The sequence below is a fragment of the Syngnathus floridae genome, chromosome 17, assembly GCF_059516105.1.
Source record: "Syngnathus floridae isolate MCC-2025c chromosome 17, RoL_Sflo_1.0, whole genome shotgun sequence".
NCBI classification, from domain to species: Eukaryota; Metazoa; Chordata; class Actinopteri; order Syngnathiformes; family Syngnathidae; genus Syngnathus; species Syngnathus floridae.
This window is the reverse complement of record NC_142429.1, coordinates 12377081-12401168: the sequence shown is the minus strand read 5'-3', so window position 1 is coordinate 12401168 and position 24088 is coordinate 12377081. Positions and strand designations below refer to the sequence as shown.

Sequence of the window (24088 nt, the reverse complement as noted above, 5' to 3'; positions counted from 1 at the left end):
TTGTTTCACCTCCATCGAGAAGATAATTTAATGCCTATGGAGTCACTCTGACTTTTTTTGGAATGGATCTGCATACATCTTTAAGCATGCGTGCGCGTGCGTATGGATTGCGCACAATGCCATCAGAGCGAGCCAAGAGACGCCACTCCCCCCTTTCCTCCCTCCCTCCCTCCCTCCCTTTAATGGCTCCCATAATTAAAAAAAGCTTTTAGACCAAGGAAGGGGTTAGCCACCAAAAAGGGAAGGTGAGGCGGGTGAGCTTTGATGGCCCGACAGCCTGCCAAAAAAATTTAATAAATGTAATGTATTCTTACTCGTCCCCCCACTAATTATTTTTAAAGCCCCCGCACACTTGTATTATTGTCACATCACATAGAAATCGGACGGATGCTTATTAATGTGACCTCTGAGCTGTCAAGGTCGTACAATTCGGAAATGAGAAATTCCATTGTAGTAAAATTAATATCAACTATATACATATATATGTGCAGAGAGAGAGAGAGAGAGAGAGACAGAGAGAGAGAGAGCGAGAGAGAGAGAGAGAGAGAGAGAGAGAGAGAGAGAGAGAGAGAGAGAGAGAGAGAGAGAGAGAGAGAGAGAGAGAGAGAGAGAGAGAGAGAGAGAGAGAGAGAGAGACCTTTTAAATGAGAAACAGGTATCTCTGCGAGTTTGAATTTTTTTTTTCAGTCTTCCCATCGTCCACAATGCAAACAAAGTATCAGGTGTCTCAGTGTTGTACTGTAGCGTCAGTTCCCATAACAAACAGCCAACGGGTGGAGGGAGTGCAACGCGTATGTGGGAGGCGGAGTTGAGTTTGTCAGGAAATGGATGTGGTTGGTGCAAGTGTTTCAAGCTGTGTGGTAATCCTATAAGAGATGTCACCTGGAGATCCTCATTTGCATTGTGTAACAAATTCATGCCATTATCAGATCATGTCAGCGTTTGCCGGTCGGCCTAACACAGCAAACGAGAATGGAAACAATTACACGTCCCAACGGGGGCCACCCCCCCCCCAATGATATAGCGCTGTAATGCTAACGCGTCGGCGTACATAAATATTGCAAAGAGCCACAGGACACACCAAGATGCTACGACATCACTTTTGCCTTACTTGCTGAATGCACTTCAGAGAACACACAAGACAAGTGCAGGTTTTGGTTACAGGAAGAACAAAAAAAACATCTGGCTGAGATTTGACTATGATTTCCTTACCTGAGTTGGTGGAAGCACGGCGATTAAGTGGTAAGCACATCCGCCTCACACTTCTTAAGTTCTGGGTTTGAAACTCGGTCCTGGTCTTTCGGAGTGTTCTCCTTGTGCTTTTATGATTTTTTGTTTTTCCTCAGGATACTTCTGCCCGCCCTGTTCCAAGAAACCAGAAAAAAAGATGATGTGACCAAGGTGTAACCATTGGCTTGGCTATCTGTTCATGTCATACTTCACACTTCGTTTTTTTTTTGTTTTTTTTGGTAACCAAAACATGGTCAACCACACAAGGTCAAATTTAAGTAATGTGCTTCTTGGTGTGTGAGCTTTGCTTCATATAAACCAGGTGTGTGTGTGTGTGTCCCAGAACGTAGGCGTGTGGGATCATGTCAGGGTAAGCCTGGAGATCCGCGCTAATCATTAGCAGGGCGCAGGCTGTGAAAACATTTGCAAAACACTTTTCATTTCCTCCGCCTTGAATTGCCGCAGCATCCCGACACACGGAGCAAAACGGCCGACTTCCTGTTCTAATTCGGGCAGGAATCCTTGAGACAAAAAGGCAAGTTTACACGTGCGTATAAGGTTTGGTGAGTTTTAGGGAATACTGCAAAAGAGTGGAGGGCTTTGGGGAGTCTCTGGTGAGCTGTCAGGATGTGGCCAATGTCTCCATTTGGGTTACGTGGGAGCCATTTGTTTGACGTGCGCCTCCTCAGAAAGCCAATAGCGCGCCAGTGTGTGTGAGTATTTACCCTGCGGGAGGCGCTGACGAGAGCCTAAAAAAAGCAGCCCAAAAACGCACGTCACCACGGCTGTGTTTTGGTTGTCATGTTTTGTCTGTCACTTGGATTGCAATCAAAGACACGTGATCTTCATGACAACTGGAAACTGAACGTCGTCGTCATCATCGACATCATGTGATGGTGAGGATGAAGCAGGAAGTCGGAAGGTGAGCAGGTCTCACGCCGCTTAGCGTGGTTTATTTTCACACCGACAGCACTTTTACCGGCCTGTTTGCTTTCCCGTCCGTCACTCGGCCTAAGTGGCCTTGAGCCCATCACTTGTTTTTCAGGGGAGGCCGGCGAGCCCGGGTGGCCGGCCTCCAGACAGGGGTAAAGTCGAGAGGTTTGTTTACGAAAGCGGCCGGCTCGGCCGCGGCCTGCGGGAGCGCCAATTTGTCCCGCTAATGCCGCTAATTGCTTTCCTGGAGATTGTCGTCGCCGTGACGCCTCCCGGGCTTCCGCGTTTGATTTCACCAGCCCACCCGGGTCTGGATTTTGGCCTTCACGCAGAAGTGCAAAAAGGAAAACAGCGAGACAAAAATCTTGTTCTGAGCACAACAGACTGTTTTGAGCTTTGGCTTTAGCTCCAGCACTTTATTGTGGGTCCAGTGCAGGAGCAGGAGCAGGAGCAGGAGCGCCTCCTAAAACATGGCCAAAGTCAATGCTCCTCCTAACAATGCAGTTGAGCCACTTTGTGGCCAGCAAGGATGCAGGTGGCCTAACCCTAGCAGCAGATGTTCTCATTGGTTCTTTGAACGGAGCGAGCGGCCTTCTTAATCAAGTGAGTGCCCTGCAGCACGATGCGCCAAATAATTGGATTTAGCTCCATTTAACAAGCAGACAGTCCGTGCGTGGATGTTTCCCAGCTTCAAGCTTTGTGTGTGACCACTGGAGGCTTTGCTATTTGAGACACTTTCGAGCCCTGCCCTGCCCTGCCCTGCCCGGCCCGGCGTGTGTTGACAAGTGGTGTCAAGCTGTTGCCTTCTGTCGTTGAAGTGACCCTCATGTGGCCTTTTCTCATTTGTTTGCGTTTGGAGGGAAGGAACGCGCTTGAGAGGTTTTAGGCGCATCACATGTTACATGTCAAACAGTTGCAGATAGGTTTGCGTTTTGGACCTGCAGTGGCTTTTTATCATGGTCTGGCTTTCAGCCCCTAAAGCCGGATTTACGTAGCAACAACACATTTTGTAGGCTTGCTTGACCCACAAAAAAAGCCTCAAAAATCCATGGCCACCAAAATGAAAAGAAGTCAAGGCCAATTTTATTTGTATCCTCCAAAGCCATTTTCACACAAAATCCGATCGGCTTGTCTATCATGAGTGGAGCCACCAAAAAGTCTCCAAAAGTTATTTTGCTTTGAAGCGGAACTAAGAGTTTTGAGAGAGTAAGTGGTGAAACTTGAAATTTGATAGCCTTGTTGATCATGAGCAATGCCACGAAAAAAAAAAAAAATCCCTAACAAAGCTGTGACTGAAAACACAGGGTCTGTCATTCAATTCCCCCGGCCCCGGCTTGGAGTGCAATGACGACTTCAGCGCTTCAGTTGGACTTTTTTGTCATCTTCAACTCTTTCTATCCTGGACAAAAGCGCTTTTATCCTTTCATTTTGTCCGAGTAATGACTCATCCACGGCAGTTGCGGTTCTGTTGGGACCATGACGCGACGACCATCGGGTCAGATCCAGACAACTTTTGTGATTCTTAGTCGATCCGAAAAAATGGCTCGCGATAATGACGGTAATTTGCCCACCCTCGACCGCCTCTCATTTTGTTTCCCATGAAATCAAGCGGAGTGCCGTGTTATTCGTTACCACGGTGATTTCCTTCCACAAACAACCGAAAACGTGATGAGAAGCCTCTCGCTGTTGACGTTGGCAATCACGGCGTCGTACTTTCAATTGGCTGATGTTTGACCTTTGACCCTTTCACCCACAACAAATTGCTATCCGTGCCGCTATCTGTCGTCACTTGTGTGAAAGTTGATGTTCATCAGGCAGTAAAGACAATCATACATGAGAATCTTTAAGGAGGCCCCTTCCCAGCTGTCAATCATCTGGTTCTGGATCCTTTTGGACCAGTATTTCAAGCAGCACAGTAACATTCCATCTAAGCCCTCACCGCCCAGTTTGCATCCATAACGGGGAGAGCTCGAAAGCACCTACTGCAATGAGACCTGAAACAAAAGACGCACGCGTGCGAGTAGATCAAAGTCAAATCAATCAATCAATCAAAATCTCCTCTCAGACTCCAAAAAGCCGTTTTACGACTCGCATCTGTTGAGCAAACCTGAGATCCCGTCATGAACCCGTATACGGACGGATGGCTCCAAATCAAGAGTCAGTCCTGTTGCTTTGATATACTGCCCGAAGTTTGCACAGTGGCGACAAGGAGCTTGTAGCCATTCCACATTTGAAATCAAATATGTATCTCCTGAGATATCTGCCGCCGGCCGCCTCACAAATACCAGGGATATACAATAGTCCCCAAGAATCGAGATATACGTACGTATATTCCTGAAAGTTGGACAAAGATAAAGTTGTGCCCGCGTGGGTGCTTTCGGCTGAGAAAAAAAAAAAAAAAAAAAAAGAATAAGAGGGTGCGACTCAGCAGCTCCCGGTGGGTCGACTGCGGTTTTTGATTTGCGCTGCGAGCGAGCTTGTTAAGCCGCTCTTTTTGGACGTGGGTGCCTGACCTCCTCCGCGCCCCGCAATTACCCCGGACTGCTTCTCCCTCGTTAAGACTCGTAAACAGCCGCAGCTCCCACTTAACAGCGCTCCGACGTGGTTGCCGGCCGCCTCGCCATTTACGCCGTGCGTCACGCCATCTAATGTCATTTTACACCAGCAGAGCCTTGCAATCAGTCAAACTGGAGAAGCTGGCTGGATGGATGGATGGATAGATGGATGGATGATGCGGTGCGCTAGCGTGGGTCGCTAGCGCCCCGGGCCAGGCCAGGCGGGGCCAGGCAGGGCCAGGCGCCCGCGCCTCGACATAAACCACATAAAGTAGTAAGTCGGCGTGACACATTGTTACTAAGTCGGCAAAGCTTTTGGAACGCAGCACCTTTGGAGCCGAAATGTCAAATCATACCATACGTATATTGTTAATAATGATTAGATGCGGCCATCCGTCCAGGGTGCGCTCGTAAAATCCCGTACGGGACAAAAACCGGCAGAGGTAGAATGGAGCCCAAACCATTACGTTCAACATTCCCTACTTGAAAAACTTTGAGATGCCTCAATTTCAAACAGCCCTGAAATGTTCAACTCCAGTTTGGCTCGTTTTTTTGGGGCGAGCCACTTTCTTTCATCCTGGCAACGATATAGATGTCAACAAGCCAAGTGAGGGCTAACAATAGCAATTGATTTAATGGGCGATGTCATGCTAACCCACTCATTCCCAGGACGCTATTGCGAGAACAGAGACGATTGTTTTTTTTCTCCGTTCCTGTGTGAAAGACGATCGCGCTGCTTCGGAATGGTGGACTTGGCTTGGCTTTGCCCTACGCCTCCCCCGCCATCTCCCTTTTGTGCTCGCCGCTCGACATGTGTTGCGGAGCACTCGCTTGCGGAGCTTTATAGCTTCCATGTGGACGGACGCCTCCGCCACGCGTTATATACGTACGCGGAGGGATTGATAGCGAAAGAACCAACGGGCCTGCTTCGATTCCCCCGTGCGGGCCGGGCCGGGGGCCGGGCCGGGCCGGGGGCCGGGCCCATCCCATCGTCGGCTTTGCCAAACGAGCGGGAATACGGAGGGGGAGGGAAGCGGACACGCAAGCTCCTTGGAATCCGCCAATGGTGAAAATACTCTCAAGTATCTGATCTTGGTTTGTTGCGAAGAGCGGTAAGGTTGTATATCAGAGGCCATTCTTGACTGTCGACGTGTCTCGTCGTTTTGATGTCGTAAGTCATCAAAACGGGTCCAAGTGGCAATGACTCAAGTCGGCGCTTGTGCCAAAATCCATCATGTTGCTCCTCCACGTGGAAAAGTTGCCTTTGACCTCTCTTCCATGATTACTGAAAGCACGTGGGATCGGATCGGATCGGATCGGGGGGAGGAGCTCATTTCCGGGATTAGACGTTGATTTACAGCGTAGGAAGTGATGGACTTCCAAAATTTAAGAGGAGCCGTCGCTCGGCTTTATCCGCCTTCGCACTCGCCCTTTGTTCCTCTTCCCGCTCGTGTGATTTACGTCCGGACTGATCCGACTCAATGGCAATCTGGGAAAGACGTTTTCAGCGCCGTCGTGGAGGAAGAAGGGCTTCGCCTGGGTTCGGGGCTGCGACCCGGTGGTCGGGCGCAAAGCGGGCGGGACTTGCTTCATTTTTACGGAGCGTGGCTGGCAAGGACAGGTGCTGCTTCACAGCTGCCGAGGGAAAATAAACATGCTTTTTCCAGGCGCTCCATCACAGGCGGCGGAGCGAGGCGGCCGGCCGGCTGGCCCCGCCAGGCCCCACCAGGCCCCGCCAGGCCCCGCCATTACACGGAGCGGCTACTCCAAACAAAGAGCCTGATGAAAGCTAACGAGCGGACCCGAGGAAATGGATCGCTCATTAGCGCAACTATAGAACAAAAAAAAAGAATAATCCCCAATGTCAACTTGAATGACATGGCTGCCTTTTGATCTTTATCACATTTTTTTGGACTACGGGGCAGGATTGAAAGTGAAAATTGGATCCCGCTGGTGGAATTGGGCTTAGCTGAGGAATGAAAGCAGACAAATGCTAGGTGTTAATTGTGAGTCTTTATCATTTCGTGGAAGGAAATGTTGGAGGGCACTCTGGGTGACTTTTAATCAAACGCAACTAATCCCTCAAATGTTTGATGAAAAGAAACTAATATGGGACGAAAGGGATTCCGGGTCATGGTTGAAAGAACCTCCCGACTGTAAGATGATGAGTGAGCGCCCTTTGATCCTGATCGAGCTTGTCCTTGTTTTCCCTGAGCGGAACGGTCCAGGCGACGGACGGCCTGGATTTGGACCCCCGCGGGCCTCCGCACTCGTCATTGGCCGTGATGGCTGCCATTAAGTAGCAAGTGTATTATTAGCAACGTCATGGATGAGAAATGGCTGCGGCGGCCGCCGCCGCACACGCTCAGTCCGACAACACCTGCTCGCTAATGGCGGGTCAGGCCCGCTGGGTCAGGCCCGCTGGGTCAGGCCCGCTGGGTCAGGCCCGGGTCGCGGACGCCGCACACCAGCCGGCCGGCATTGAATGGCATTCAACTTTTTAAAAAAAAAAATCACTCGATAATAATCAGAAACATTTTTAAAAGAAGAGCCAGACAGGAAGTACTTAAAGCAATTAGAAGAAAAACAAGTCACCTGCCAAGAAGAAGCAAAAAAAAAAAAGTTGTCTGTGTTAGATTAAAAGACAATCAAATCAAGTCCGCCAGGGAGGCTCCCTAATGGCCACCTTCTATTTTTTTTTTCATATTATTTGATGAATCCCCCCCTCCACTCTGCCTCTGACTCATCTGCTGACGGTGGTGGCGGCAGGCAGGCAGGCAGGCAGGCAGGCAGGCAGGCAGGGGGGCACTCAACGGTGAGGTGAGTGCTGGTGCTGAGCTGAGCTGAGCTGAGCTGAGGTGCTCACGACCCCGAGTGGAGCGAGTCACGACGCGGGACGGTGGCGTGGCACGTTGGTCACGACTTATGCAACTTTCTCATCTCACGTTTAACATGCATGGCTACGTGATGTGTTCAATCAAAACATCATTGTTTAAGTGGCATTTGTTGAGGCAAATTGTGTTTCTCTTTTGTCGTGACATGATGGAAACCAGAGCATATTTTATGCAGGTTCACATACTTTGTCCTCCCTCCCTCCCTCCCTCCCTCCCTCCCTCCCTCCCTCCCTCCCTCCCTCCCAGGGAGCCTAATGCAATTTGTTTGATTGTTGTAGAAAGTGGGGGAGCGCAAGTACGCTCTCTCTAGTGGTATGCAAAAGAATCACAGCCTGAGTCCAGTTCAATTGTAGTGAACTTTTCTCTATGTTTGCATCTCATCTTTAAGATGTATTTTTTGGCGTGGTACTTTTTGTTGTACAAATGAAACACGCTCCTTCTAAGCGGCTGAGTCGGAGCGCCCCGATGCTAGCCCTTTGCCAAAGGTCCGCAAAATGTTTACGAGGGGACCTGCCAGAGGTTAAAGGTTGAAATACAACATTGTCGTTTGCTTGACACCGGAGAGGCGAGCCGGAGTGCTCCATCACGCCTCTCGGCGGGGAACCTCGGACCCCTGGGATGTGTTTATTTTCACTATTGATGGGGTGGGGGCGTGGAGAAGGGGTTAGAGCGGGAATGAGTAAGTGGCACCACCCCTTCTGTTCTCTAAAGCCAAATAAACTGCTAACACCGTCAGTCAAGTTCACCAGGTACTGAATTGCAGACATGCCGAAAGCTGCTACACATTCCCATTTTGTGCAAATCCAGAGTTACGGTCCACTTGGATCGAGGCCAAGCGTTTCATACTTTTACACTGTCTGTAAAAAAAAAACGATAGGAATGGAGTGGAGTGGAAGTGCATCACCCTGCAAGACGTACGCTTTAGAGCATTTGGATCATTTTTCTTGTTTGTTTAATTGTGTTCTTTTGCATTAGCCCATCATGCATCATTAGTCCCAAAAGGGACAATGTGGTGAGATCACTGGGATGTGGTTAATTCCTGGAGTTCAGGGAGAGTTGAGACTCTGTCAAAGTTATATTTGGCTGCCTGTTTTTAATTACGATCGGTCGGGGCTGATGTTTGACACGTTACGATGGCTTCTTCGCCAAGTGTCACTTTTCTTTGCGTTTCCCGTGAGAAAGGCAACGACCGCAATATGAGGCTTGCATCCCTGACATATTTAACCACCCATGGCAGAGAAAAATATGGCGATAAACCCAAGCAAGGAAATCAACTGGAATTAATCCAAAACAGATGCCGAATTCTGCAGCCAATTCCCCCCCGTATTGAAACCTAACCACTGCGTCCGTACACATGAGTCATTCAGGTACACATTGACTTTGCATTACTGACAACACCAGCTATTGGAGCAACATTTGGATGAAAGGTGCACCCACCCTATGCGTCTGGAAGTAATCCACTCCTCAACACAAAAAGAAAACACAATGTGTATCCTTTATCCTGCATTCCTGCAACTCAATTACCCTCTGCGGTTCAAATTTAGAACAACTGGGAAGACAATAAAGAAATCTGCGTTAGCATCATGACACATTATTTTTCATGTCAGAGCTAATGCGGTTGAGAATGAATGCATGTTGCATTCGTACAGACATAGAAAGTGCTCTACTCGGCTGTGTGTGGGTTTTCCAGAGGTACGGCGCCCTCTAGCGGCTGCAACGACACCACACACTGACTTTGGCAGTGATTCATTTGCTTACCGCTAGAGGGAGTGCACGTACCACTCGGAGTCGTTGCATCAAAAAGACGAATTCGTGCCTTCCTGACTTATTTCAGGTTGCTTTCAGTGGACTGCAAGTCCAAGTGTGTTTAAAAAGTCAATTCTATTGGACCACAAACCGTGTGTCATACGAATGTACGGCTCATTTTCCTTTCTTTGACTGTACACCTAATGTAAGTTGACTTATGAAAGCGATGCCTACAAAAGGTCGATGGCACTCGTTCAATCAAGCTGGCTGAATGTTTCAAGACTAAAGAAAATAAAATGCCACTAGATGGCAGCCCACGTTCACCATCGCGGCCGTCTGCCACTTGTCGTTGGCCTGCAGCTTCCCATTCAAAAGCAAATGAGCGTGTCCGATCGGATTAGGCGGGGAGCAAGAATCGTTTCAAGGGAATCGACAAAACAAAACATGCCTTCCGCATTTTTTATTGCGTGGGACAAGATTACCGCGCGTGGATGATATCTGGGGACACCAGCGCAGCGAACGATTTCTTGCGAGCGAGCGGAAAAGCACGGGCGGGAGCCTGCGCAAAAGTGAGTTACGACCCGGCAATTACGGGCCAAAGTGAAAGTGTGTGTGGCGTTTTAGGATGCCTTTTATTAGGCTGCCGACAATGGTGGGCCGGGGAGCTCCCTCTCCCTTTATGGGGCTCAATGTTTTCCTCTCTCAAATAGCTCCCCCATTCCCCGGACTGGAATTATTCCCACACACGTACGCAAGGAGACCAAAGGGGGGAAAATGGAGATGATTGGCATCTCGCGCCTAATGCCGGCTGGCTGGCTGGCTGGCTATCAGGGAGACAAATTTCAAGCCACTTGTAAGACCGAGCGAGCGAGCGAGCGAGCTTTCACCAGTAGCTCCAGATTAGAAGCGCAATACTAACGCAGCAGGATTTCTAAGACTCGCTCGCTGACGGCTCGGATCTCCCGGGGTGGCGTCTCTTGGTGTTTGCTAGGCTGAGCCAATTAACCTATAACCCGGCCTCGGTTAACCCTGAACTGCGGCGCCTGGTCCTCGGGTGCCAGAAGGTTATTTGCTCGAGGATAAAAAAGGAAAAGACAATATGACCCTGAGCGACCGTGTCACGGCCTCCCTCTTGGCCAGTACAAGAAGAAACAAAAGACCGTGTGAGGTTCTAATGAAGGCAGAATTGAGCCACGGACCTGCCGTTAATGAACCGCCTGCTGTCTTTGTTCGTCACAGACTTGCCGGGAGCTGGCTCATACAAGAAGGGAACCTGACGGCACATGATGTCACCAAATGTCACACATCCACTTACAAGTGCCCCGATTTTTCAACGTACACGTCATCGTTTGCTCTATTTGCAGGCAAACTGTCTGACGCATGCTATTGCTTTGGCTAATATTTGTCTGGATGCTTCTGCGGGATCTACGATCGGGAGTTTGCCCATTTGATGAGCAGCTACTTCCGGCCGACCGCATTATCGGCGGCCCGATACTTATGCCCGTATTTACAGTTGCGGGTACTTCAAATTTCAACTTCACTTTTCTCTTTTTTGTGTCCCAATAGTTTTGTGTCAACACCTCTGTCGTCTGGTGCATTGTAGGTGTCAGGCACATTTGACAACGGGCGGAGCGAGCGTCTTGCATTCCTAATGAACGTGAGAAAGCGGCTGGCCGAGAGAGCCACGCGCATAATGAGAGAGAGAGAGGGGGGGGGGGAAGGAAGGGGAAAAAGGAGGCGGCTTTAGGACAAGAGTGGTGGAAAAGCTGCGAGAAAGCCAGAGCGAGAGAGAGAGAGAGAGAGAGAGAGAGAGAGAGAGAGGTGTTAAAACGAGTGCGGGCTTCTCTCGAGCTCAGCAGCGCTCAGTCGGAGCCGGCCGGATGCTGCGTCTGGACCAATCGTCATCGCCACCGTCAGCCTTCCCTCCCGGGGATGCGCGCCAGCCTGGAATGTTGTGCCATGGATGATAACGCCATGGAATTCCTCAGTCACAGGTAAAGAAGAAAAGAACGGCGAGCCCCGAAAAAAACGACATGACGGGACGGCGCGCCAGCCGGGACGGACCCCGCCGTGTGGGAGGCTCGTGAGGAAGAAGAAGAAGGAGGAGGAGGAGAAGAAAAAGTAGACAAGCGGGAGTTGAGTTTTTTTGGTTTTCAATCATTAGGAAGGAAGACTTGTGGCTTTTCAAGCGTGGCGGAACAATGCGCGGCTTCATTCTGCTGCTCCTCAACGGAACCGCTTGTTTGGTAAGCAAGGCAAAGTCACACACTGGGGGGGACGGGGGGGACGTGGCTGCTTCAAATCGACTCAAAAGTTGACAAACACAAGGTGGAGAACAATCAAAGTCAGCACGGAGATCCAAGACTGAAAGAAGTCGAGAAAAACGGGTCGGAAATGATCAAATGATGGCACATCCAACATGGCCGACTATCGGTGAGGACTATTTGCCTCACGTGGGGACTTTCGATTCTCCCCACGCTTGCATGACTCTTCTGGAAGTACTTTCACTTCCTACCATTATATAGATAGACATTAAACAAAGAAGGAAAAACAAGCCTATTGAGTAAAACGTCGAGAACGAGCACATCTGTCGCAGTCAAAGATCCAGGTTGGAATCTCGGCACCCCTTTTGACCCTTCATTGCGAGCGTGAAAGGTCCGCGTGGTCTCGACGTGACTGACCGGTTGTTGTCCATGAATCAATTCATTGTGATTCGTTTGGCCTTCAAAGTCATTTGGGGCAAAATAGAAAGAGAGTTCGACCAAAGAATAATGAGTTTAAAAAAAGGAGAGAAATGGTCTCTTTTTGTTCGCACTCACGGCTTACAAAGAAGGTTCAAGTCGACTTCCCTTCATGCACTTCTGGCATGAATGCATGATCTTCACCATCAAATTGGTATTCAAAGAGCGCTGGCAAACATTCATTGGCCTGCGCTTTTATTCCGCGCTCCGTGTAATTGCTTTCAAATGGTGAAGGTTGCACTTTGAAGGCCGTCATCGTATACAGCACGCTGTACATTTCGACACGTTTTCACTCGAGGTGACCTTCACCTCAAATCCTCCGCAACCCTCATACCGATAAAAGCAGCAAGCAACAAAGAAAGGCCAATTGACCCCGTGCTCAAAATTTAGGAGGAACTATGAGCATTGGGTGTGACAGTTTCTACCAGCAGGGGGCGCCGATGATACTCATCAGCTCCAAGCTTGCAGTTAATGATTCCACTTTGATGTTTTATGGCGAGCCGTCAAGCTACGTACGCCACTGCAGCCACACGCAAGCTCTGGCCAACATTCCTCACAATATAGAGTGCCCCATCTGTTTAGAAGTGTCCTTGGGAAGCTAGCAGACAAAATCTCAAGGCTGTCGGAAAATAGCCAAGTTTTTCCCAATTTAGCTTAGTCGCTTTAAAGCGCAGCAGATCTTCGGTGCGTTTTCAGTCTTAAATGTGCTTACGTCCGTTCGTGATAGATAAGCCAACAAAATTTCAAGTTGGGCTGATAAATTCAAAAACAAAACAATCATGACCTGAAGTATTCCGTTTCTAGCGACTTATCAAATGTTGTCCAAGCTTGCGAGGCCCAATGCTTCCAATTTGGGGAAATGACTAAAATGACTTTTTGGTGGGTCTACTCATGCTCGGCATAGTCTCCCAAATTTTCAATTGCCGAGTGAAAGTGGCTTTTTCCAAATCCTTTATGAACCCAGTCGCTCCCTTTTTGTGCTTGATGGCAATTTTTCATACTTAGCAGCCTTCCTGTGCCGTTTCGGGCGGGCATGAAAAAAGCCTCTGGAATCCTCCAGAGACTTTTTTTGTGGCTCTGCTCATGGCAACCAATGTTATTGATGCTATGTGGAACTAGCTGCACAATTTCTGAGCTGCAAGAACAAAATGCAGATTGTTTCAAATTGTGTGAGACAATTAAAAAAATAGATGTCAAAAGTGCTTTTCCAACACCCCTCTTGCATCTCCAATTGGGCTCGCTCACTCACTCGCCTTTCATGTGTGCTTGCAGAAGAAAAGCAAAAAATAAATAAATAAATAAACTTGCCTTTAATGAGAAATCAGCTCTTTAGTCACACGAGGGAAGTTGAAAACATCCTCCTCCTCTTCTTGCTCGGAAGCCCGCGGGCTCAGCTGCCTCATTACGGAAAACCGAGGGGGGGGGGACGACGACTAGGAAGAAAAAGAAGGAAGGAAGGCGTGAAGAGTCAGGTAATAGTAAAAAAAAAAAACATGGCAGACGACAACGCACACACACACACACACACAAGTTCATGTGATCATGGAATTAACACTCATTTCTTGTCGCCCTTTCTCCTTGTACGCGAGGAGGAAATAAACATCAGCAAGAAATCATGGGTAATTCATTAGTTCCATGACACTGATGAATTATGGAGCAATTAATGAATTAAGTCCATTAAGGACAAAAAGAGTCATTAAAAAGAGGAGCATTTAAATTTCAATCTTTTCTGTCGTAATGGCGTGCAATTCCGCCGAGAGAGAAAGGCTGACTCTCCGGGGACCTCCTGCAAACACTCGGCGGACACTTCATTAGATACAGCTGCACCAAGATCCTATTGAGAAATTCCATTGTGTAGGAACAACAAGATTTTCTTTGATACCGTCGTCGAGATATTTATGGCACATTGTGCTTGATGTCAGTGCTAAATTTATCGCGGCATCATTTAGTTCATTATTTGAATACATATGGTACACATTCGTTGCTATTTGTTTTAATTTGGTGTGTATTTTTTTTCATTTCGATTTTATTGCAAAACATTGTATTTGATTGGAAAGGCATTGCCACGCACGTGAAATTGAATGTAGCACATGTTCCTTGAGACGGCCACGAAAGGATTTCAATGCAAAGGCTCGAGCCATCCTTCATCAAGCATGTTAACTCACCTCAGTGTGGAAAATATTTCAATAAGCAAGTTTGTTGTGAAGGAAGCTCGCGGAGAGAGACACGACTTCTACTTTCTAGCCTTAATTAAAGCTGCTGCTTTGGAGCACAGTGGGAGTAAACAGAACAGTTTGTACCAGAACCAAAATGGCAATTTAATATGCTTGTTTGAGTCGATCGCAAATTGCAGCTAGAGTTATTTTTAATGAAACCATCATTTTAAACAAATTAATGGTGACTTTGAGGAACGACGCCGAACTAAAAAAATATGTAGAAATAAATAAGCACATTGCCGTTGGCCAATACGCATTCAATGATGTTTCCGGAAATTGCGTGCGTGAAGAAAGCTCGCGACTGTGAACCAGGCGGCAACCGCAACATTATGTACATACGTACGTATGGTTTATCATTGGATTGGATGGCCTGGAAGTACCAGTTGACGACTGACTGCTTCAGCATAGTTTACTGATTGACTTTGGCGCCTAACCGCAATGAGTGCTTTCGTGGATGGATGATGGATGGGTGGAGGGATGGATGGAGGGATGGATGGATGGATGGATGGATGGACGGATGGATGGACGGAGGGAGGGAGGGAGGGAGGGACGGACAAATAATGCAAATGGACTCATGGTCAATTGCGTCATGAATCGTAATATCCCCGCATGGCTATTAAGAGAGCCGTCCTTGGAGAAGTGAGAGCGAGCGAGAAAGAGATGAGCCCCTCGACGCATGGACAATGTATCCGTCCCATTCTTTCTGTGCATACATTAGGAGCCCGAGCGGTGGCTGCGATGCGGGCCGCGGAAGACGGCTCAAATGGGCTTTTGAAAATAATTGTTGTCGCCGCCGCCGCCGCCGCCGCCGCCGCTCCATATATCCTCAATTCCCCTCGCAGGAATCCCAGAGCACCTCTTAAAAGGCATCCATCCAACCAACCAACCCGGCTCCGGCGCTTTAATTGGAAAGGCTCGCTTTGAGGCTCAGAAGACGAGCGGCTCGCTCTTTGGCCGTTAAACGGCGCAGCTGACAGCGCTCTACTTTCTGTCCAAACACGGAGTGCGGGTAAAAGGTCGGGCCGCTGCTCCATCTACTCTGGTGTGATTTGGTCAGCATCCGCTCGGCGCTGGTGCACGAGTGAGTCAGACGCTTTTAGCCTGCGGGCAGGACGGCTCTCTTAACAAAACACCTGCTGCCTGCCTGCCTGCCTGCCTGCCTGCCTGCCTGCCTGCCTGGCTGCCTGCCTGCCTGCCTGCCTGCCTGCCTGCCTGCCTGCCTGCCTGGCTGCCTGCCTGCCTGCCTGCCTGTCTGCCTGCCTGCGAGGCTGCCTGCCTGCGAGGCTGCCTGCCTGCCTGCCTGCCTGCCTGCCTGCCTGCCTGCCTGCCTGCCTGCGTGCATAGCTCAAAGGGATTCAAAAGCAACATGCCAAGATGAGTGTTGAGACTGAAGAATTGCTCGCGGCGTTTTGCTAAGGGATACTTGACAAGTTAGCGAGCAAGAGCTAGTGTCATTTAAAGCTGCCCCCTATCAGGGGACCCTGTGATCCCCTCCCTCCCTCCCTCCCTCCCTCCCTCCCTCCCTCCCTCCCTCCCGAAGCGGTCGATATCTTATCATGCAGAAACGCGATAGCCAATTCTGAAGCGCGCGCCCAGCCGAGCATACAAAACAAAAGCGTCTTCAGGGACCGCACAAAGGCCGAACACGCTGGCTGAAGAGTTGAAAATGAAAAGGTGTCGAGTGTTAACTGCCCAGAAAAGAAGTAAATGATTCATCTGGAGTCAAATGGAAATTACTTTTTTTTTTTTACCTGCACACAATGCAGAGGAATAATTAGTTGTAAGGGCAAAAGCCATTTTCAGACTTTTAATGCTAAAACACAGGAGAGCTCCCACGGTGAGCTTATTAGACGCATGGGAGAAAGGCGAGCGAATAAAGCGCTGGCTCGGGCCGACACTTAAGACATCTGAGCCGCGCCGCTCTTTAATTAAAAATTGATGTCGTATTAGAGATGAAGATTTGAGCGCGACGGAGATGACAAGCCAATGCTTATTCCACACCCCGGGACCGGGACCGGCTTTCGAGCGCTCATCAGGCGCGCTGTCGGCCTGATTCCATCACTTCATCTGCTGCTTGGATGGATGGATGGATGGATGGATGGATGGATGGATGGATGGATGGATGGATGGATGGATGGATGGATGGATGGATGGATGGATGGATGGATGGATGGATGGATGGATGGATGGATGGATGGATGGATGGATGGATGGATGGATGGATGGATGGATGGATGGATGGATGGATGGTGACATACAGCTTTCAAATGGTTGGCTCCACCCAAAAGAGGAGCCTTTTAACAACATATGCCGTACGGACATGGCGTATCGTCTCAATAAATGACATACTTGATGAATGCCTGGGGAAAGGCAAAAGACTACATTTGAGCTTAAACGGACGGGATAGCTCAACACATTTGCGGCCAAAAATGAGGCCTAATTTGATCGAAACAACCAATGTTGCCGACTACAAACGGGAGGGGGGAGCCTTGGCTCTGGGCCAGTAAACACTGTCGCCGCATCCACGCTTGTGTTTAGACAGCAGAAGAAGCGTCAACAAAGCGCAAAGAAAGAGCAAAGCTCACAGTGGACTGGAGTGGCTTTCAAACAGGCTGCCTGCCACTCGCTATTGTCATTTGGAATTGCATTACACTTATGCTTAATAGGCAAATAATGGGATGATTATACAGGCTGTTTGACCGGTTGCCACTCGGGGCTTGTCAGCCCTCAACCTGCTTGAGCTGAAATGATGGCTCAGATCCCACTTAAACGTTTCTCCTCCCTGTGCTATTTGATGCCGAGCGAGCGTGACCCCGCGCGCCGCGGGAAGCGCCGTTAAAGCGCTGTCGCTGTCACGGTAACAGGCTGCTAATCGCCAGCCGGAGCCGGGCAGGCTTGGGGGAGATTGCGCTCCCCGCGGAGAGTATAGGGGCCCGGCGGGGGCCGACGATCACTCAGGCTGAATGACTCGCAATTACCGCCGGGGACGGACGGACGGACGGACGGAGCCGTCGCTGCCGCCTGCCTCGCTACCTCCGCGGCTAAGTTAAGCGCACGTGACACATGGCAGCCAAAAGACTATGTGTTTACTTTTGCGGAGACTTTGAAATTGGTGCAGTACCCGCGCTGATGGATGATTGGTTGGTTTTTTTGTTTTGTTTTTTCCTCGGGGCGTGGCTAACTCCAATTTGGTGGTTCGTCCGCCGTCCACTGTTTGCATTCCAACGAGATGTTCTTTCCCGAAGCAATCCATCCTAGCCCATTTTGCTTACATAGCACAAGTAAAAGTTGGAAAGCGTGCTGCTGATGGTTAAATCTTACACCTCATATACTCCCCCGCGCGCTTAAATGCAAAGTGGCGACAAACTTGTAGCCGTGTGCATTCTTTCCGGAAGGATGTAAAGCATTAAAGTAATGCCCGTTGTAATATTCAACGATAAAAAAAAAATAGAGGAGGAGTCAGGCCGCAGCGGCGAGCCGAGGCGAGGCGAGGCGACCTTTTTGAGATGATTCAGCGTTCCGCCGGGACGGACGGAAACTCTTCAAACACATGCAAATGAAACATAAAAAGACAAAAGCACACAAGGTGAATTCAACTGTACTTAAAGGGGAAAACACAGCCTTTGATTCTGCATTTTATCATGTGATGCTTTTTTGCTCACATGGTAGACTCCAAATATAAATTGGGACCCTGCTAAGACAAGGCACGATCACATTTAGAACAGTGTGGTTCTCATTTCTTTTGATTGACAGGTAATAAGAGGACAGAAGAAGAAGAAGAAGAAAAAAAACAAGCGGTCGTCCTCGCATCTCGTACCAAAGGGCAAAACGGCGGGAATTCCTCGCTGTTGTTATGAGAGGAAATCCCGAGTTTTTTGGGCGAGACAGAAAATCGATAGCGGCCCGCCGTCGGCGGCGCGTCGGAACAAATCCTGCCGGCCGCCTCGGATGGGCGGAATGAAAACGAGTCGGAGTTAATCATCCCCGAGGAAGCCGCCGCTGTCAGGACAGTAGACGGAAGGGAAGCGGAGACGCATGCATAATGCATCAACGTCTCTGCGGGTTTACGCACACGCGTACACACACATGCACGCACAAACACGCACTCACTTTCTATTTGCATCGCTTATCATCTAAGTGAGGATTGACAAAATGCAAACTACCCGCTAATCCAGAGTTGGGCAAAGCATGGCTTGTGGTTTAAGATGTTGATTAAAATGCATTGAGTTGATTTATTTCATATATCTGTCTATCAAATGATTTTTAGTGGAGCTCATCTCGTTATCTCTCTGTTTGTTTCCGCTCCCGGCACCTGCTCGGAGCGGCGACGCTTATCATTTAAGTGAAACGATGCGCACCTTGCTCCCAGAGGACCGTTTTCCACGCACGCAAACGACCTGCTAATATAGATCATTACAGCGGTGGCGGCGGCGGCGGCATAATCCACCAATACTCTGCCAGGGGCAGAGATGTGTCCTCATCTCTCGGGTAAAATGAAGGAAGCAGGATTATTTTCAACTGGGGTGTTTTTAAGTCACCCTCGTCCAGAATACACTCACCGATTTCAAATACCGAGAGAATTCCAAAGTAAACACCGCTACTTTCAAGTCGAAAAAAAACAAAACAACTTTCAAGTCGAAACATGTCGCCTTGTTGTAAAAAGGTAGAAGGCGGAATAAAAGGTTGCAATTGTACGGCATCCCGGCCAGCCTCTACCAATCCGAGAAATGGCCATTAAGCCAGACCATCGGCGTCAGAGTCTTATCGACAACGCCTGTCGTGTTTGCACTTTCCATCGTGAGATATGAAGCGTACTATCTCGCTGTCAATTTCAGCCTGGACAATGATATGGGCTAGGCTCGACTTCGCTAAGACTCAAAGGACATTTCCTTCCACTGATTCAAGCCAACATAGACAAAGACTGAGCGTTGTCATTCTGCTGTTGTGCTTGATTAAACAAGCATCCGCCCCATTTCTTTGCACTTGGAACACCTTTGGTCCTCTTTGGTCTCATGAACGTTCCAAGCCAGGCTGCTAACAGGCTAACTCATAATTCCGGCAGGCAGGCAGGCAGGCAGGCAAACAAAGACGTGATAGGTCATGGACACTCTGAGGGCTCCAACACCGCAACATACCAGATTAAGAAAAAAGCCCAGCCGATCAATTTTATGAGCATTTTACAGCGCTGCCTCGGATGAAGATTTGTAAATGCGCCTGCGGAGCGGGCTCATCGACGTGTGAGAAACACCTTAGGAGAGCGTTTCTTAATAGCGCAGCTTTATTGTTTAACAGGATTATAGCCCACCCAGGCCGGCGTATATATCGACCCGAGCCCAGCGCCGGGCTAACGGACCTTGAATTTGGGATTCTCTGTCCGAATCAATTGCGGGCTCCCCCGGGGCACGGCTGCTGCGCGGCTGCTCTGGGAATAACTCACAGCCCAGATGCTTTTTGGTTTTTCCCCCACTTTCACTCCCTCTTGCAGACAATCTAAACAAAGGAATTTAATAGCTGCTAAGTTGGTAGCATTTCGACACCTTCTACAGTATTGCATTGATCAAATGTCAGCGACGCCTCCACGCGAGGTGCGAACGGTAAATTAAATATTGATTCAATGGTTTCATTTGTTTGGGCGCCACGGTGGGACGTACGGGCGGCTGGCTGGGAAGGCGCTAGCTAACCGCGTTCCTCCCTCCCTCCCTTGTCCACCAGGTGGCCCTGAGTCAGGAGGACGACTCGTCGGGCCCCAAGGGCTCCTCGTCCAAGACGGTGGGCCTCCTGAGCGGCCAGGCCGGCGGCGTGTCGCCGCTGAGCCGCTGGATGCTTCACGGCAGAGGGCGAGCGGCCAACGCCACCTCCTTGGAGCTGCCCTACCGCACGCCGGCCGCCTTCTCCAAGCAGGAGTTTTCCAAGCAGGAGTTCTGGGAGATGCTGGGCAGCGAGCCGGCGGCCAAGGGGGACGCCTCGGGCTCGCGGGTCAAGCGGCGGCCCATCGTCAAGACGGGCAAGTTCAAAAAGATGTTCGGCTGGGGGGACTTCTACTCCAACATCAAGACGGTGCGGCTCAACCTGCTGATCACGGGCAAGATCGTGGACCACGGCAACGGCACCTTTAGCGTCTACTTCCGCCACAACTCCACAGGCCAGGGCAACATCTCGGTCAGCTTGGTGCCGCCCGTCAAAGCGGTGGAGTTCGACCTGGAGCGCCAGAGCGTGGTCTACCCCAAGGACTCCAAGATCTTCAACTGCCGCGTGGACTACGAGAAGGTGGACCGCAGCAAGCGCACCTCGCTGTGCAACTACGACCCGTCCAAGACCTGCTTCCAGGAGCAGATCCAGAGCCACGTCTCCTGGATTTGCTCAAAGCCTTTTAAAGTCATCTGCATCTACATCTCCTTTTACAGCACGGACTACCGCCTGGTCCAGAAGGTTTGCCCGGACTACAACTACCACAACGAGATGCCCTACTTGCCGTCGGGCTAGGCGCGTGGGAGTGGCTGGCTGGCTGGACGGATGGATGGCTGGATGGATGGATGGATGGATGGCGGCGCCTTGCTTTTTCCATGCCACTGTGTAGCCTGTCTGGACTCAAAGATAGATCTATCTATATATACGTACACTAACTATATATATATATATATATATATATATATATATATATGCAAAAGCCAAACAATAAACATATGCACAGAACGTGGCAGCCGGGTGGGAACGTCAGCGTCAACAAGTTCTTACCTCAACACTAGTCGGTCTCCATCGAGTCTAGTCAAAAAATCAAGGCCAAAATTGCCAGAGCACAGTCCATTTGTATCAGCCCGTGCCTTTGTTTGGGATGCACACCCTCAACTGATGGCCACCGCTTCCCGCCGCCCTTCCGCCACCCAAACATGGACCAGCAAAAGTCGTGTGCTAGCAGAACCATTTGAGCATTTACTTTCCTCCCATTGAATGTATAAGGAATGCAAAAAGGCTCTTTATGAGTTCCGTTCCGCCACAATTTCTACATTAGAAATTTGGGGACTTTTTTTTTTTAAATAATGTGTACTGTACCAAAACAAAACGGCACCATTTAGTGGGGGGGGGGAGGCAGGCTCTTATAATTCAAGTAACAGAGCACGCGCCCGAGTCTTTTGTCCCTGTGTGTGTGCAGGGGGAAAAGAAAAAAAAAAAAGATTACATTTTGTTGCCGTCAGGATTTCTGATTTCACGCCTCGATAACTTTGACTGTTACCAGCGAGATTGCTGGTTCCTAACAAACACGCTCGCTCGCTCGCTCGCTCGCGCCGTTATCGGCCAGAAAACGAAAATATTATCATAATAATTGCGTCTAATTTAATCTCCCTTCGAACTAATTAAGCTTTCACCGAGGGGGCTCGGACGTATTCCTGGATGGCCGGCGGGACGTTATGTTGCGGGTCCAAGTTCAGCTGCGAGTTAAACCCGCTTATTAAGATAAACGGCCAGCCGGCCGGCCGTCATAAACAACGGCAGAGGCCACGACGGAGCCGCGAATTAGCCTGGCTGCCATCTGCTAATCATTTGGACATCAAAATTGGAGCCATCCAATCATCACAACCTATTACGACTATTAAAACATTCAATTCGCAGAAATGGGCAGCCTAAAGTTATTGCTTGCTTTCTTCTTATTAGCCCATCTTTGTTGACAATGACACCTTTGTTTGCCTTACGGAGCTGAAGCCGAATCAGCGAGAAAAAAAAAGTATGCCGCATTGGCCGAGGAAGAACCTAATAAATTATGGTATATATCTGCTGACTGGAGCTTTTTTCCCTTAAAAAAAAAAAAAAACACACGCAAAAAAAAAGATTGTCCTTTGCAGAGGCTTAAAATGCCCCATTGCTGGCTTTGCAACATAAGATAGTGTAAAGCATTTGTAAAGCTCAGCGGTTAAGAAGGCTCTTTGGACTGGAATCAACTCTAATTAATTCATGAAGAACGTGATGGAAAATAGAGCTTGAATGAATGTTTTCCTCAGCCCCGTGACCTCCCGGTGCCTCCCGTCAGCGAACCCCGCCACTGTCCGACACCGAGCATCCGAGCCAGCTCATCTCCCCTGGTGAGTTTAGCGCCAAGAGCTCATCCTTTCCCACGTATCTATCTATCTATCTATCCATCTATCTATCTATTCCGTCATGAAAGTGCACCCGACCTGTCCCGCGTTCAAAGTAAGACTGGATTGTGGCCTGGAAGAAAAAGCTGGCATCCCGTCCCACGCACGCACGCACGCACGCACGCACGCACGCACACACACTAGAGGAATGGCGGGTGGTAGCCCCATCCATCTTTAGTCAGGCCCAGTAGCCAACTGCTGGGATTAGCAGCAATAGGCAGGCAGGCAGGCAGGCTCTGGACCTCCACGCTTAGCCTTAGAGACTGCCACACTTCAGCAAATGGACAGCAACAGAAAGAAAATCTATAAACGCTCATACTATATGAAAGAAAAAAAAAGATATATATATATATATATAAATATAAAGACTCCGATATGAATAAAGTGGTATTTAAATGTGGGCTTTTCGGTTTTGTTTGTCACGTGGATGATCAAGTATAATGTGCAGATGATATGGCATTTACTGTGCTTTTTTTCTTTTGTTTTTTTTCAGAAAACATTCACATTAAAGTGTTGAAAATCTTCGTCACAAATGTGCTTCATTTGCTTGACTTGCGTAGTGTGAATGGTAGTGAGCTTTCATCAACGCCTCCTTCCCTTCCCGTCTTCCACTTCTTCTCCACTCTTGGCCAGTGCTAGTTCCCACTTGAAGGTTACTTTTTCACCATTGCGGGCCCGAGGCAATGGTAGCGACATCCCTCTCTGCGCCGCCACTGATTATTTTCTCAACTGACTGCGCGCCAACCCTCCATCGCTCACGCCCAAACGCCCTTTTTTCCCCCACAGCGCACGCGAGCGAGCGAGCGACGACGGCTCCGACTTGGCCGTCTCGGTCTCCAATTAGACGGCTGCTCCGCATCTATATGCTCCGCTTTCATCACGAGACGGGACGGGTCTTCCGTTAAGAAACATGGGAATGGCGGGGGGGGGGGGGATCGGGACCACCGCAGCTGCCAGCCACGCCTTAATCGATCTCGTTTAAAGCGGAGCTGAATTTCTGTCTGGGATTTAATCAACAAGTAAATTGAATTCAATGTCCGTTAGGCCATGGGAGGGGGGGGGCTCATCAAGAATGGTGTTCCCCGTATACAGCAGCTTGTCCAGGGAAGATGACAATCCCAATCCTATTTGAGGATCTTTTGTTTATTTATCTGGGGTGCCTTTGGGGCAGGCAGCTTGCTTTTAGCCGGTTCAACGGCCTCACTCACGGCACCGCGGTACTTAATAAGCGTGTTTCCATTCATTCTTGGAACCGTACAAAGAGGAAAACCTTGAAGTCGAGGGAGGGAGGGAGGTCGGGCGGCCAGTGTTTTTCTGGGAAGATGCGACAGAAGGGACAACAACGCTGACTCATTGTTAGCTCCGGCAGCCTCCCGAATAACAAGATGACGCCGTTGCATCGTTCCCATGACGATATTTACCTTTTTCATCCGGTAGCTCTTAATTTGGAAACGTCACCAAGGCGCGAGCGGCATCTGGACGCTCCCTTTGCTAACTTATGGCATGAAAGCAACTCGGAGAGACTTTTTCCTCACCTTTGCAAATTTTAATTCCGGGAATTAAATGAATACTGGAGGGCAGCAAAGCATATTGGAGAGCCAATTAATCCGCTATACATATCTCATCCCACAGGTCATAAAATTG

At 49.3% G+C, this 24088-nt stretch overlaps 1 protein-coding gene and 1 long non-coding RNA gene across 10 annotated transcripts in view; one reads left to right on the top strand and one right to left on the bottom strand.

Annotated features, from left to right (window-relative positions):
- The window catches only part of LOC148384678 (uncharacterized), a 114124-nt gene that overhangs the window by 33799 nt on the left and 56237 nt on the right, over nucleotides 1-24088 (bottom strand). For all 6 annotated transcript variants that reach the window (XR_015853281.1, XR_015853282.1, XR_015853277.1 and 3 more), the window contains 2 exons: nucleotides 13408-13532; nucleotides 1213-1362 (listed from right to left, as the gene is read on the bottom strand). This is a non-coding gene — a long non-coding RNA (uncharacterized LOC148384678). The remainder of the gene's footprint in view (nucleotides 1-1212; nucleotides 1363-13407; nucleotides 13533-24088) is intronic.
- Nucleotides 11202-22845, top strand: LOC148384679 (neurexophilin-1). 4 transcript variants are annotated; one of them, XM_088357154.1, is made up of 3 exons: nucleotides 15253-15396; nucleotides 20028-20582; nucleotides 20720-22845. In XM_088357154.1, the coding sequence occupies exons 2-3, from the start codon at nucleotides 20136-20138 to the stop codon at nucleotides 20936-20938; spliced, it is 666 nt and encodes a 221-aa protein (XP_088213280.1). In that variant the 5' UTR covers nucleotides 15253-15396; nucleotides 20028-20135; the 3' UTR covers nucleotides 20939-22845. The 4 variants fall into 4 exon arrangements, with proteins under 4 accessions (XP_088213279.1, XP_088213280.1, XP_088213276.1 ...); XM_088357150.1 differs by lacking the exon at nucleotides 15253-15396 and adding an exon at nucleotides 16561-19909; XM_088357153.1 differs by lacking the exon at nucleotides 15253-15396 and adding an exon at nucleotides 11202-11604 and having other exon boundaries at nucleotides 20028-20974.